Source organism: Mus caroli, unplaced genomic scaffold (assembly GCF_978045245.1).
Source record: "Mus caroli unplaced genomic scaffold, Mus_caroli_1 scaffold_7, whole genome shotgun sequence".
NCBI lineage: Eukaryota > Metazoa > Chordata > Mammalia > Rodentia > Muridae > Mus > Mus caroli.
The window spans coordinates 27,189,308-27,204,473 of record NW_028227262.1 but is presented as its reverse complement, the minus strand read 5'-3'; the positions used below and the strand labels follow the sequence as shown (position 1 = coordinate 27,204,473).

Here is a 15,166-nt window from a genome sequence, read left to right as displayed (position 1 = left end):
CCAGAACACAGCATCTATGTAGTGAATACATGAGAGAACAAACTTCCCCTCTCCATACCCACCTGGTAATCCATCAGACCCAGAGCAAACAATCCCACAGCATCTGTCTCCTATGGACGCTTGGTCCCTCATCCTTCTGTTTCTCACCAGAATCTCCTGCTTCTGTCCTTCTACCTGCTGCTTGTCTCCTGCTTTCTGACCCTCTCCCTATTCTCAGAAGACTAAAATATGGCTCCACCTGAGTCTCCTGTGCACAAGGCAGCAGTTTACTGTTTCTCACTGAACCTCTTGGATGACTATCGTACTCTCTCCGCCTCCTTTCTGGACAGCCAGACTCCTAAGGAGTTACCTCCTGCTCCACCTCTTTGCTCACTTGTTCTACACACTCTACAACTTTGAGGTCCTTTGAAGTGATGCTCAAGAAGACCAGCTATGTGGGTTCACCAGCACAGGTCCTCTCTCACCCCTCCTCTTCCCTCCTTTATGCGACTCTTGATGCTCCTCCTGTGAAACTCCTTGACACTCAGAACCCTTGTCCCCAGCCAGACCATCCATCCTAGACCCTAGCTATAGAATCCCATGCATGCCAGTCACAAGTGCAAGTTGTGACCATTTTCAATTCTCTACAGACATTTTCCTTTTTTCCTTACCCACTGCAGAGCATCTTCCATGTTTTCCATGTTGGGAATCTGAGGGAGCAGCATTGGATGGGTGATAATTTGCAATTAATTAAGAGAGGGAAGCATCTTAGGGAGAGCCTTTCTCAGGACTCCAAATATATCCCCCAGTGACTGTCTTCATGCCTTGGCCACTGTCAGAATACCACCCTAATAACTTGATGAGAAAACATCACAAAAGAAAATAGCACCTTTCAGATTCGCCTCTTCTGTGCGGGTAGACCTTGGCATGTTTTTAACTTCTCTCAGCCACTAAATGAAGCCAATTTTACTGACCCTGAGGCTTGGGAAGCTTAAATGAGACTGCGAGGCTCCCAACATGTGGTATGTGCTTAGTGAATGACAACAATGGACACACGTGTAAGTCTCAGATCCAACTCCATCCCGACCCATGATCCTGGAGCCACATGCTCAACAGCTTTACGGATATCTCTATCAGATGCTACAAAGCCACTGTCCTGCCTCACCTTGCCCCAACCAGCTCCGCCTTCTTTGTTTGCCTCTTAGAACTTTGATTCTTATACCATCCAGTCTAGGCAGGTTGTGTTTACCCCTGTGTCCTACTTTGCCCTGTCCTCTGAGTTGTCAGACTGAAGCCCTCACTTCGACTTTTTGCAACCACGCCTGATCTTTCTGCAACAGTGTCACTGAAGGAGCTGCCTGTGACTACTTACTTGGGCAGGACCATTTCTGCTTCCATACCTTCTTCATTCTGACACTTTATAAACCCAATCTATGTTTTAAAAACAAGATGGAATCATGGATTTTCTGTTGGTTTAGAACCATCACCCACAGCAAACGGAAACTCTTCTCCCTTGTTTTCCAACCCAAATGGATCTGGCCAGGTCTTGTTCTTTCTGTGCGGCTTATATGGCAGCCAGACCCACACTAACTCTCCCTAGCCACATGAACCTCTTTTCTGGGCCCTGGCTCAGCCTCTCTTCTTCAGGTACATATGCTCCCCTTTCTCCAAGACCTGTCCCAAATGTGTCTCTCTCTTCCAGAAGGCTGTCTTAACGTGCCAACCAGCCAGTACGGAATGTTGTCTAAACTGGTTTTTGACACTGTTTTCCATGATTTGGGGGGGGTATATTTAGACCTCCCATCCCTCTCTTTGTTTATTCTTTTTACCCCAGACTCAACAGGAGGGTTGGTTATTGGAGGCATTTGCTATGCTTCTGTCACCCTGGATACTCAAGCAGTGCCTAGCACAGAGAAGCTGCTCATGGAAAGCACAGAAATTCATTATTACTTCGTCACCTTCTGCTCCAGTCATTTTGCACAGCCATCCCCTACTGGCTCCAGCTGTTTCCAGCACTGCCTTCCCATCCTTTATAGCTACCTCTGATGATTGCACCTCTGCTAGCTCTGAACCCTCAGCACTTCCATGCTGCCCCTCAAAGTCATCCCTTGTGCCTGTCTGGTACTGGGCCAGACCCATGGCTGGAATTTAGTAAATGAGTGTGGCCATGGGCTAAATGAACTTTTTCCTATGCTTGGGGGAAATAAAAACACAGATTTGCTCTCTGGTCTAGGCTGGGAGCTAAATTCTCCTCTCTTCCTCCTCCTTCATATTTCCAGACAGAGTCTCATAGGGTTGAAGAGCTCTGCAGTGCCCAAGGTCAGGCCTACCTAGTCACTTCAGTCTGTTCTTAACAGGGTCGCGTGGAGAGCTAAGGGGTGATGTGGCAGCCTGGAGTGCCCAGGAAGGGGCAGGGGGTGGCTGGACCTACTGGCCAACGAACAGGTCTATTCACTTCCCCCTGAGCCCATGATTCATAGGTAATAAACTGGCTTTGTCTGCCACTTTCTGCCAGGAGCAGCTGTGAGGGGGTCTCCAGTGTCCTTAGAACATGCTCCCTCTTTTCAGAGGTCAGGCCAGCTGAGCCTGATGAGAGCCCGGAGAGATGGCAGCAAGTGAGAGTGGAAAAAGAGTTGCTGTCTGGGGGAGGGGTACAGTACTGAGGAGCCTGGGCTGGGTGGGGTCTTCTTTCAAACCAAGGGATGGTTTCCTCTGGCTGAATTTCTCAATGGAGAACACTGAAGCCATGCTATGAGTTTCTGGACTTTGCAAATACCAGGCTGAGAGCAGAGACCCTGTGTGCAAAGCTTCTCCACTTTGAACAGCAGGTCAGGCTGAGTGCATTGACCTGTGGAGCCTACACAAATAATTCCCTGTGATGACCAGAGATGGGAAGGAACCAGGTTAACACCATTAACTGTGTCTTAACTTTGTCTTCCCATCCATGGTATGATACAGTAGCAAGATCCAGATCTGGGACACAATGTAGGGCAAGGGCTTTGCACTACCCCTAACAGATAGCTGGTTCTCAGATAGCCCTAGATGGCACCCACATGTCATTGTCTACCACAGGAAGATGAATTATGTGGCAAAAGGGATTGAGTGTTTTGCATTATGGTGTCACTAGGTCTCACAGTAAACTGAGAGGGGGAGGATAACACCCTCTCTGTGAATGAAGCCAAGTGGGTACCACTTCTGCATAGTCTTGTCTTCACCCCACCTTCTACAGCCTGCTCCTCTGGCTCTCTTCTAATTCACTTTAAAAATCTGACCTTCCTTCAGAGTAAAAAGAGCCTAGGGATGCTTCAGCCTAGCACCAGAGTTCACAAATGAGGAAACAGGCTCAGAGAGGAGAGGCAATTTGGAACCAGCAAACCACTTCTTGGCAAGGTGACTCAGGGTAAGGCTGGACTTTGAAGCTTGGGATCTAGAAGATATGCCAAAAGAGGGGACCAAATGTCACATGTATGGATCCTGGATTGGGGGACAATGTCTGGATGCTGCTGACCACAGATCTATGGCCCTGAGGTTTGGCAAGAACAGGGAGCTTTACAACAGGGACAGCCAGCCAAGATGGCTTCTTTGGCAGCCACGGCAGAGAGCAGGGTGCAAACTCCTTGGAGAGCTGCAGGATTTGGGAATCACATCAGGCCCTCTATAGTCCAGAGGGTCTAGCTGCTTTCCTAGAGGGGATGTGGAGCATGCATGCTTGCTCTTTCTGTCTCTCTGTCCCTAGATTGTACCCACAAGGATCATTGCAAGAGGAAGTGACAGACCAGGGCAGAAGGGGTAAAGGGTGTTGGAGTTGGGTAAGGGGTCCTCTTCCTGGGGCAGGGTCTTGGGGAAGGGGTCAGTGAGGCGCAGGGAAGCTTGGGGCAGATGTCTTTCACTAGATCATTCCAGGCTGAGCATTTCCTAGAAGCCAGGGGCTATGCTGAGTGCAGAACTGTGACTGAGAGCAGAGCCGTGGCAAGTGTTCCACTCCATAGCTGTCCATGTAGATTGTACTATGAAGTGCAACCTCTGCCCTGCTCCCCCTCCCCCGCACTCCCCTCCCCCCACTGTGAGCATTCAAAGGATAGTCCATCCAGCTGGGCAAGAGCCAGAGAACAACACGGTCCTTGTCTGTGTGAGTGGGGAGACTCCCAGTCAGTCGTGTAAGCCGTGGGCATGCTCCACGTGCTCACCCAGCTTGGAGCTTCCGGTTGGACCAAAGTGTAAACTGAGACCACCTGAGAAGCACAGTGGAGCCAGCTTAGGTTTGACACTTCCAGTGGAGGAAACAGCTTGTGTGAAGAACCAGAGGCAAAAAGGCTAGCCAGGGGGACTCAGGGACTGTGGAAAGGAACAGTAGGGACCCTGGAGTGAGCTTGGGTCTGTGGTAGGGGGGTGCAGAAAAGCTTTTGTGCTGCACATCAAGGCAGCCATCAAGGGCTTCAAGCAGAGAAGAGATCAGCGTGATCACAAGTGCACTTGGCAGAGATGACTCAGCCGTGCTGTGGTGGCCAGGGTGGAGGGGCACAGCTGAAGCGGGAGCTGGCAGGAGGTGACCCAGGGGTGCTGGCAAGAGGCAGGCTGGCCCGGCCTTACGTGGAAAGGGTGGGATTTGGGGAGAAGTTAGAGGCATCTCAGTAAGGGTTAAGGATGGAGATGATAGAAAGAATCAGAGAAATGCTTCCAGGTTTCAATTGGTGGACAGGAAAATCTGGGTGGGGGAAGACAGGGGAGACCATGGTTACCCACACTCCCAAGCCTGAGAACTGCTGGATTCTGTGTGATCGTGGGTAACCACAGGGTCAGAATAATAATCCCTCTCTCAACAGTAATAGGACCCGGTTTAAGCTTCAGGTTCATCCTCATTTCTCGTTGTCACAAAGCCATTCTTTCTCCTTTTCAGTCTCCAAACATTTTCTTTGGATTTTTTTTCTAATAGCTCTGATATTTGCATACATTTTAAATTAACTTTTAAGTTGACCTAACAGTGATATTTATTGTGGCATTTCATACTTCGTTTTCCTTCTGGAATGACTAGGGTTTTATTAATTTTAAAAGGCCCTCCCTGAGGTTTAACTTCACCTTCTTGAGGTGCTGGGGATAAAGCCCAGAGCCCCATAAGCTACAAATGTGTTCTACCACAGAACATCTTTTTAATACCAGGTGCTGAGCTGGGCAAGGGGGGCGGGGGAGTAGTGGTGGTGGTGGAGCAAGTGGGGTGGGGGACGAGGCTGAGAGGCCAAACAAACTTCCGGAGAGGTGAGGAAACAGGAGGCCAAGGGGAGGAACATGGGGAAGAGGAAGAATTTCAAAGACAGAGGCAAAGGGGATGGCACACAAAGCCTCAGAGACACATATTCGATAGCTGAGGCCCAGAGAAGGCAAACAGCTTGCCTAAGGCCACACAGCTCTTTAGCAGAGAGTGGGGGGATTCAGTCTACTGAAATTGTGTGCCATGCTACAACTAGCTTGCTCTGTCCTCCTCAATGCTCCTTTGCCCACTTCTCCTCCTGCATGCCCTACCTGTGGTTGGTCTAGAAAGATACGAAACTCAGGGCAAGCCAGCTGTTCCTCAGACTGATTTCCTAGGAGAGAATGACCCAGTCCTAGTGGCTCAAAATGCAATCCCACCTGTTAGAATCGGGCTCACCATGGACAAGTCACCAGTCAGATGAACCTGCCACAATCCTCCATCCCCTAGCATGTCAGCTAGCACGTGGACTAATTTCTCCTGCTCAAGCCAGGCCTTCTTTGGTTTGGTTGATGGACTCTAAATGTGATTGTGATCCTTCCGGGTGGGGAAGACTCTTGACTTTTCTCCTTGGTGCCTGAATGCATAGTTACTAAAAATGATACCCACCCCTCCCAGTGCTTACTACATCCAAGACACTTTGCTGGATGCTGAGGGTGGGTGAGGGGAGGGTACAAAAGATGGCTCCTGTCCCAGAGGGGCAGAGAGAACGGTAGAATGTGCTCACAGATTACCTATGCCCCAGGCCACACTGTCCTGATCCTCATAGAGCTTCATCCAGTGAGAAGGAGCCCAGGGCCTCACAGGCCAGGCATCTGTACCAAGTCCTTAAGCTAAAATGCTCTCCAACCTCTGTGTTCATATGTTAGTGTCTCTGTATGTTCCCAGAAGGATAGAAAACAGATCTCCTCACTTCTCCATACCTCAGCCCTTCCATATTTCAAACTTGTCTTCTAGTCTATGGTTTCTTCGTGTAACCATAACCTATTCTGTTTCCCTTCTTTGGGACTTCCAGAGTTCTTATTTTGCATCCAGAATGCAGAAGAGCCAAGGGAGTATGAGGAATGGACTGCTGGCTGGCCATCCCATTGTCCTATGGCTTTAAGGGATCTTCTCTGAGACCCCCACCCTCGGAAGAGACCATGAGTGCTGTGTGCTCCAACTTCACTAATAGCAGAAGTCTATGAGTTTACACTCAAAGCCCTGGGCTCCTGCTCCAAGGCTGTGTTCTCACATAACACACAGAATACTGAAGCTTTGGGCATTGCAAGACTACAAGTAGAATTTTAGAATTCTTCCTATTTTCTCTGACTTATGTTTTAATTGAAGCATCTTTCCGTCCATTAAAAAGGAAAACAAATCTCGGATTTAATTATTAATGTTCTTGCTGTTGCTCTTCAGACTTATCGGAATGCTTGATAACTATAACTTTGATATTTTTGCCCAGTGCCTTCTCAAAATGGGGGACTGGGCAGAGCCAAGGACAGTGGTCACTTGGCTGTCCTTCCCTGGATGTCAATCAGATAGAAAATGCTGATGATTTGGGGTTTTGTTTCTGTCTCACAAGTTCGACTTTTGAAAAATCCACACCTGTCTGTGTTGTCATCTGATCCATATAATCCTGTCTTATCACATAGATAACGTGAAGGATTTTTGCCAAAGTGCTTTACTGCTGGTCCCAACCCAGGAGGATAGCATCATCGTCCCTCAGAAGGAAAGAAGTTAGTTTGGCTTTACTCAGTCCTCCTGGCTTGTGGAGATTTGCCTTGTTCACAGGCCAAGACTGTGTTCTTCAGGGCCTACACATCACAGAGCTAGCCAGGGTATTGGCAGGAACTGAAGGCCGAGCTCCCAATCTCACAATGAGAAAAGCAATACCCAGAGTGTTTCCAGGGCTTTCCTGAAGAAAGGGTGAGGACTGGATCCCAGGGCTACCTCTCCAGGTTCAAATCTGTTTTCTGATAGACTCTAATAGTTGCATCTCCCTCTAAGCACATGTCCCTCTCCCGAATGCCCGCAACTGATCAGCCTTGGAGAGTCTGTCAATCTATATACAGTCACCGACTTTGCACCTTATTTTGCTAGTGTATGCCTCAGAATTGGGCTTTCCCCTGAAAGGCATGGAGATAAAGCTATTTCTTCTGGGTAAAGTGGAAGTGAGGACTCCCCTAATGACAGCTACTTGAGAGGTTTGCATCTTGTAAAGGGCAGAGCCCCTAGATACACTAGCTACAGGCAGTGTGGTACAGGATGTGAACCTTGCCAGGATGGGAGTTAATCATGGCCTCCTGAGGAACTGGGAAGGGCAATTAGGTAGCTCAGCTGGGAGATACATAGAAAGAAAGTGTACCTGCGGGTCCCTGGCACCCTGAACAATCCCCAAAAGTCAGGACCCTTCAACCACCCTCCCCACACCCCCCTGGGAGGCCCTGGGTACCTGTTTATTCTTTAGGTCAAGGGAGAGTTCGTATTCGGAGGCAGCAGGAGTGTGGGAGCAGAGCGCCGTCGCCAGGGCAGGCTGCTGCCGGCCAGGAGAGGCCGCGCGGAGGGGGCCAGCCCGTGGGGAGCCCACTGCCCCTGGCCGCTCCTCCTCCTGCTGTAGCTCCGGGGCTTGAGCCTTCGGGGCATGGGCACTGGGTCTGCCGGCTGCCACCGCTGCCACCACGGAGTCCTCCATGCCCCCACCGGCCTGGGCACAGGAGCCATCACTGTGAACAAAAGGCAACGGTGCTCGGTTGGGGGAGGGGGGATGGCGCATGTGACCTGACCTGCCTGGGGCTTGTCCTTTCCAGAGAGAGTGGGCTAATGGGGTGTCTCCTGCTGCTCCTCTAAGGAAGGGCTCTTATGGCTGGAAATAGTTGCAGGCAGGGGTAAACCTGAGCACATTTTCAAACTACCTGGCTTGTGAACACAGTGCTAACCACTGTGGTAGTCACTGGTCTGGTTCCATGGCATTCACTTGGAAGGTTTACTGGGACCTGCTATATCTTTCGATGGCTTTTAGGGATTGATATTAGAGGCCAAACTTGGGGTTGGACCTGCGGAGAGGAGGGAGCTTGCACTGCTGGGTTTAGAGAGGCCTCTAATCTTGCTCTCCTTTCTTCTCATAGAGCCCCGAGCTGGGTGAGCTATTCCTGCCTTCCTCTTGCCTACCCTAAGAAGATATGGAGTTAGTAATTCGGGCTGCTTCTTTCTCCACTAGGCTCCAAGCTGAGCTCCACTTCAAGGCCCAGAGCTAAGCCCTTCTCTAAGAAGCTCCTCTGGATGACTGCAGCTCCCTGCTCTGCCTTAGAACACTGAGAGCCATCCTCAGAGAGTCGTTGTATACTGTGCAATAGAGAACAGAGGTGTAGTTAACAGCCAGTTCCAGTCCAGCCTTGACTGTGTGGCACTGGTCATGTTGCCTCTGAGTCTGGAGTTCCTTATCTGCATAACCAGGGTTTCCTGACTTTAGTGAGTTACAGTAAGGAACACAGGAGTCTATGGATCTAAGGTCAATTCTGACCTCGGTGAGTTACCGTGAGGATCATAGGGGTCTAGTGTATAAGGGGGTTAGCACAGGCTACATGCTGAACGAACTCTTCTTTCTACGCTGTCCCTTCCTAGAGGCCGACCCGGATTCTATTTGATTCTTATGTCCCCACAGAGAGCTGAGCAGATGATAAATGCACACAGTTACTGATGTATGACATGAAGTGAACCAAGGGTCTGGAGAATGCCCCTACAGTGGACAGCAATAGAAGGTCAGGATTGGAGGAGACCTTGGGGTCACACAGTGATGCCTGTTCAACTGTGACAGAGGAGGAGCAATAGTGAGGGAGGTGGCACTGGCACTGGAGAGCTGTGAAACCTTAGGAATTAGTTCTTCCAAGACTGCTTCTACAAAGGTACTCTAAACTCTGCTAGAAAGCCCTTTCCCGTGCTGTCCTTGACCCTGGAGAACAGAGATACCCAGCCTCCAGAGGTGGGGTGAAGAACCCTCTTGTCTCCATCTTGACCAGCTGTTCCAGCCTTCCTTACTCTCCACAGATAAGGAAGAGCTCATGGGCGTGCCTCAGCCACAAGGAGCATTGTTCCACAACATAGAACTCCAGGATATCACTTCCTGTGTGGCCACTGGACAAGCCCCATGCTGGAGTGTGGCACTCTAGACATCTTCCATGTTTTTTCACTACCGTCACCAGAAAGTTCTTTTGGCCATCCTACTTCAACATCTCTTACTATAGCATCTGCCTCTTTTTACTTCTAAGTGCATGGAAACGGCCCTCACCCACAAATAGGTCACCCTGCCTCCAGGGCTGGGCAGAAGCACACTCTTACCCTCTTTTCTCCAGCCTGTCCTTGCCTTGGGCTTGGCCCTGATACCCAGAGCTAGTTGATCCTCTAGGGAACTGGGCATTGCTCAGGGATACATAGACATTTGGTTTTTTTGTTTGTTTGTTTGGTTGACCTGTGCCTGTCAAGAGGCTTCATGGATTGTTATCCTTTGATGGTTGTGTACCACGACACTGTAGGTTGGTAGATAAACCTTGGCTTTGCCTTCCTTCCCTGGGTTCACCTATAAGCAACATGGGAAGTGGCCATGAGCCATCTGAACTCTCCAACATGGCCAAGATTAGATAGTGGAGAGTGATGATCATAGCTTCACTATCAGGAAGTATGAACTATAATTCTGCTCTGTTCCTGTCTATGTGACCTTGGTCCATTAGCCACCTCCTTTGCAACTTTATCTGTTCATCTACATATTGGATAAGTACCTTGCAAGGCTTTGCTGTAAGGAACAGATAAGCATACACTGCCTAGCATACATTTAGGCCTTAATAAATAGAGGGTATGGTTTGTTTCTGAGCCAGACTCACACAGCATGGACTATTCTGAACTAGAAGGCATTTCCCCACATTGACCTTCTGTTAGACTTCACAAAACTGAATAATAAGTTTATCCATATAGCATGTGACCTTACCAGCCCTCCAGATAGACTGGCTTCCTTGAGGATTACCTGTCTCCTGGGCACAGAGAAGAGCTGGTTCTGAGCAGTGTCATCTGTGAGACTGTTGGCTTCTCTCTGCTCACTGCCTCTGTGCAGACTCCTTGGTGGTAGCTATTACAATGTGACCTTCTCTGGACAGGCATTGTCCAGAGACAATTATGTAAACCTGTGAATTGGACCCTTGGACATGGAGCAGAAGAGTTCTCCATGCTCAGAACCTTTACTTTGTGTCTAAGCACCAGAAGAATGGGCCTATGCCCTGTTTAGACAGTTATTTAAAGAAATGCTGGGATTTTCATGGGAACCATGCTGCTAACCATACTCCAAGCTAGAGGTGGTACATATCCCCTTGTATTCGAACCCAGAACAATGCTTCTTCCAGGACATAGGCTGTGTCTCTGCAGCTCCTTAATGGGTCAGGTTCTAGGCAGCCTAGCTGTAAATGGGAGTCATTCACTCATTCTGCAAACAAAATAGCTTCTTTACAGTTTTGCCTCTGAGCGTCTAGAGGGTGTCTAGGTGATCTCAGCTCCCTTGGGCACAGGGATGATGCAGTTGCCCTGGACATTGCTAGTGTGTGAGTGGACCTGTTCACTGGGTTCTTCCTTGGTCTTGGGCACCCACTTGAAAAGGCAAAACAGTAGGATGTGGTGGCACTGAAAGGAAGGGCTCTGAGAAAGCTTAGAGTCTGCCCATGTGACTTTAGGTCCATATATCTACAAGGGCCAAAGGCACCAATAAAGGCTAGCCCATACTTGAGAGTGCAGCAATTTACATACAGGAAGTGAAGGTCTTTGGGAGACTGAGGAACAGTCTGTTGCCCAGAGAACACATGTGGAAAAGGTCACTTAGGGGGGAAATTGGCCTGTGGTTTGAGGGTCACTCGACGCCTGCTGTGCATGCCCCATCCTGGCCTATGTTGGCATAGATACATCTATCCTTGGGTTTCGGGTGACTTTTCCTTGCTGTTCATTGTGTCCATTATCAGAGCCACCTTCCTGAAATGCAATTGTCTGCCCAGAATCCCTCAATGATTCCAGGGTTAGGAGAAGAAGTCCATTTATAATTGGCCCACTGAATGACCTCTCCACTCATCGACACTGCCACCAAGTCTGCCAAGCCTTCTCAGGTCACCATGTATCTCATAGGATCCTTCTCTTCCTGCACGACCCTTCCACCCACAACATTCTCCTTCTTGTGAACTCTTTCAGGACTCAATTAGTGCTTGTGGGAAGAGCCGATCCTCCTTCTACATCCCCCTTCTTACCTTGGATGGGTAAGTTTTGACACTTGATTCTCTTTCAGTTGTGACACTGTAATTATTTATCAGTGTGCCTCTCTTCTGCACTAGACTTCCATGTGCACCCCCGCCTTTAAATCACAGGTACTTATTACATTGGGATGGCTCATCAGATGTGTATAATAAATGTTAATGGATGGATGAATGGCCAGGTGGGTAGATAAATATTACTTTCCCAAGGGCAGAGACACTGGAGTATGATTCGGTATGTGCTATTTTAATTGTTGCCCAAGGATTGATTTCTTGCCCATCTACAGAGAGTGCCATAGGAGATTCTCTTTGGCTATGGGTGCTATCATCCCTACCACAAACTATATCAGCAATAGAGAGCTATCTGTCCCCTGTCCCCAAGTCATCCTCCTCAGGGATGCCCACATGACCAACTAAAACAGAATTATTAAAAGTCCACTGAGGCCCACTGGGACTCCCCCACCCCACCCAATGCTTATAACAGATTGTCTAAGACTAGTAGACTTTTTGCACTTGGATTTTGCCCCTGCTGTGTCCCTCATGTCCCAGTGGAGGTCACACAACTGCAATGCAAGTAAAAGTCGACATATGATGGTCACAGTTTGCTGACCAAACTCATGGTGGAGGCCCATCTTATACCTCCTCTTTTCTGGATGGCCAGGATTATCTTTGTCTTTTGTTCTTAGATCATTTCCAAGACCCATGTGCCTTTGCTAAAACCTCTGGGTGGTGTTCCAGGGAAATGCTTACATTCTCACATCTAGCATGTTGTGCTGTAGGGACTTCATGCACGTATTCAAGTAAGAACACTCATTTTTGAGCAATGGTCACAGAGAAGTTTCTGTGTCAAGGGTTGCAGGCATCTCTGGGGACACAGGAAAGATGCTTGGAGAAGAAACTCTACTCAGCTTTGCAGAGCCATGTTATTATCTTCAGTGCTGATGGAATGCTTAATTAAAGGTCAGGAAGCCTGAGAGGGATAAGGCTCCTGCTTCTGCACCTGAGCAGCCAGATACCCAATGTCCTGATTTCTCATCTGAAAAAAAAAATGGGGATGTGAATACTTCCCTTCCAGGTCAGCTGAAGATGGAATGACCTCACAGATAATCTGTGTCCATAAAGCTACCAGGGCACTGACTTGGGAAGGGACTGTCCCCTTTCAGCTCCTTGGGAGTCCCTTGTAGGTCATACTTTCCAGTTTCAGGAGCTGAAGGGGACAGGGGCAACTTGAACATAGGAGAGGGAATGGGGGCTTTGTTTGGAGAGGGGACCACCTTTCCACAGGCAGAGGCTAGCTTGCCTGGTAGCCCTGCACACTGTTGGGATAAGGTGATAAGGAAACACACAGACCTGAGGGGTCGGTGGCAGCAGATGCCCTCCTCAAGGGCCAGGTGTGTTTATTTGCGTACCACTGCAGTAGATACAACGATAATTACCACGGATCTTGCTGGAAGGGTTTTGAAAGCTGAAGGACTCCCCTTTTATGTTGAGGCCCCTCCCAAGGGCCTAGACACCCTCACTAGATTACTCCCGACTCTGCCACTCATTCTCAAAGCTCTTCTGGGACAAAGAAACAAAACATTTTCTAGACAAAAGCTAACAGCACACTTCACAACCCCTCAAGATTTTTAATCTTTTACGAAAACACATTTCTTTTTTCTCCTTTCTTTGAATCAGTGGAGTGGTTTTAGATGGTCAGAATGAGTGTAGGAAGCCAAGTGTCCTCTCAGGCCCCAGATGGGACTAGGGAAGGGCTGAGGCTAGAGAAGGCCAGTGTTAGTGACAGACAAGAACCAAGTTGTGGAGAAGGCTGAAAAACCCCACACAAAATGGGCAGAACAAGACCAGGGCTGGTCTCTCTTCCTTCTGTGTTCTCTGGCACTGGGACATCTCCCTCCCTTAGTGGACTCTGCTTTTTCACCATGCAGCAGCATTCTAGAAAAAATGCCTCAATATCTAGAAGGAAAGAGAAGCTGGCTTTCCAGTTCTTGAGGATGTGCATCACCAGAGGCCATACTCTCCAACCCAGCTCTTGCTTACAACCCTCAGTCTACCCCATATCCCTATGCAGAAGCCTCCCATCTCTTCCCCCAAAGCATTTAACACAAGCTTCCCTGGCCCACAGTTCTTTGACCACCATGACCCCATCTGGAAGTTAGGTCTGCCACAGAAGTCCTAGGAAGATTTCTTCATTTCAAGCCGCAGCTCCTGTGATGGTGACAGCCCTGCTCCTCCAGTTCCCTAGGGTCCCAGTTGAGATGTTATTTGCTTTTCTGATTGGTCTCACAGAAGCTTTGGCCTCACAGCTGCCTTATAAGGGGCTGTTAAGTTTGTTTTGCCTCCAGGGCTGCCTATCAAAGTGAGAGTAGCTTTGTTTGAGCGCTAGCCCTCACTCTATCATTCTGAGGTCATAGAGGTAGTCAGAGATGCTGGCCTTGGTGATGAGCTGGAAGTTCCTGTTTTATTCATGCAATGAGAGTCACCACTCATCTGCCAAGTTCCTAGACTCTCCAGGTGGCTTGTCTCAGTCTCCTACAGACAGAATCTCTCTAGACCCCAACCTGAACCTGTATGATGTGATGTCTTCATGTTGACAAGCATATCATGTTCCCACAAGCATGATGGAGTTCTGGTATGTATTAGAATTGAGTTCTGAAACCCTTCTCTGCCCTTTGCCACCACACAACTCAGTTTTGCAAATCGTGGTAGACAGCTGAGGAGCACTGTGGGCTGGCATTGTCTTGCTTCAACTATTAGCCAGTCCTCTAGGAAGCTCCTGTCTTCTGACTCCCCATATCCCTCAGCCTTATGGTGAGCCTCCAGAACCTTCCCTGAACATACATACACTCTAATGCAGTGTTACAGCTGGTTTGGGCAGCGCTTATGATTTCCAGCTGCACACACACTGTGTGTGACCCCAGCGTTTTGAGGCTGAGGACTTAATTGTCCATCCACAAGGAACCCTCATAGGGCTCTTTAGAGTGACAGCTTAAACCTGTGCATGTGACTCGTCCATGAGTCAGGGCAGGGTTGTATCTTCCCACCTCTGTAGAGACCCATTGCTGTGCCTTTGTCCTGTTCAAACCCTGGCCACCCACCTTGCTTCTTCATCTTTGTCCCTGAGCTAGTTCCAAGGAAGGAAGCTATTCACAGGCTCAATATGACCACATGCCACAGGAAGGTCTTTTCTCAGGAAGATGTGGACTAGGGACTTGCTGAAAACTACTTTGTTTTGATTTATCAATGACACCACAGACTCATGATTTGAGGTCTTAGCCCTTGACTGGTGGTACTGTTTTTGGAGCTGTGGTGATTGGTTATTCTCAGCTGTCAATGTAGTGAAGTCTAGAATCACCTGGGAGGCGGGACTTCTGGGGAGGACTGTTGGGGATTATTTTGTTAGAGCAACTGAGGTGGGAAGAGCCACTCACTCTTCTCTGGGTTAGAGTTCTAGACTGTACAAAATGGAGAAAGTGAGCCGAATGTACATTTGTGTTTCTCTGTTTCTCAACTGTGGCTACAATATGGCTGACACCTCAACCTACCGCTGCTGTGACTTCCCTGCCATGGCAGACCTTAACCTCAAATTATGAACCAAACTCTTTCCTTGAGTTGCTTCTATCAGGGTACTTTGTCAGAAGAGCAGTCAAAGGAACCAAGTCAGTAGGTTCTGGATGCTGGG

The 15,166-nt window shown here is 48.8% G+C and overlaps 1 protein-coding gene across 4 annotated transcripts in view; it reads right to left on the bottom strand.

Moving 5' to 3' along the window:
• The window catches only part of Iqsec3 (IQ motif and Sec7 domain ArfGEF 3), a 99,054-nt gene that overhangs the window by 46,959 nt on the left and 36,929 nt on the right, over positions 1-15,166 (bottom strand). For 3 of the 4 annotated variants that reach the window (XR_015047569.1, XM_085839977.1, XM_085839979.1), the window contains exon 3: positions 7,662-7,932. The exons of the other annotated variant lie outside the window; for it this stretch is intronic. Coding sequence is in view for 2 of the 3 variants with exons in the window: in XM_085839977.1 (XP_085696103.1) it covers positions 7,662-7,932 (271 nt within the window). In the remaining variant the exon portion in view is untranslated. The remainder of the gene's footprint in view (positions 1-7,661; positions 7,933-15,166) is intronic. 4 annotated transcript variants of the gene reach the window in all.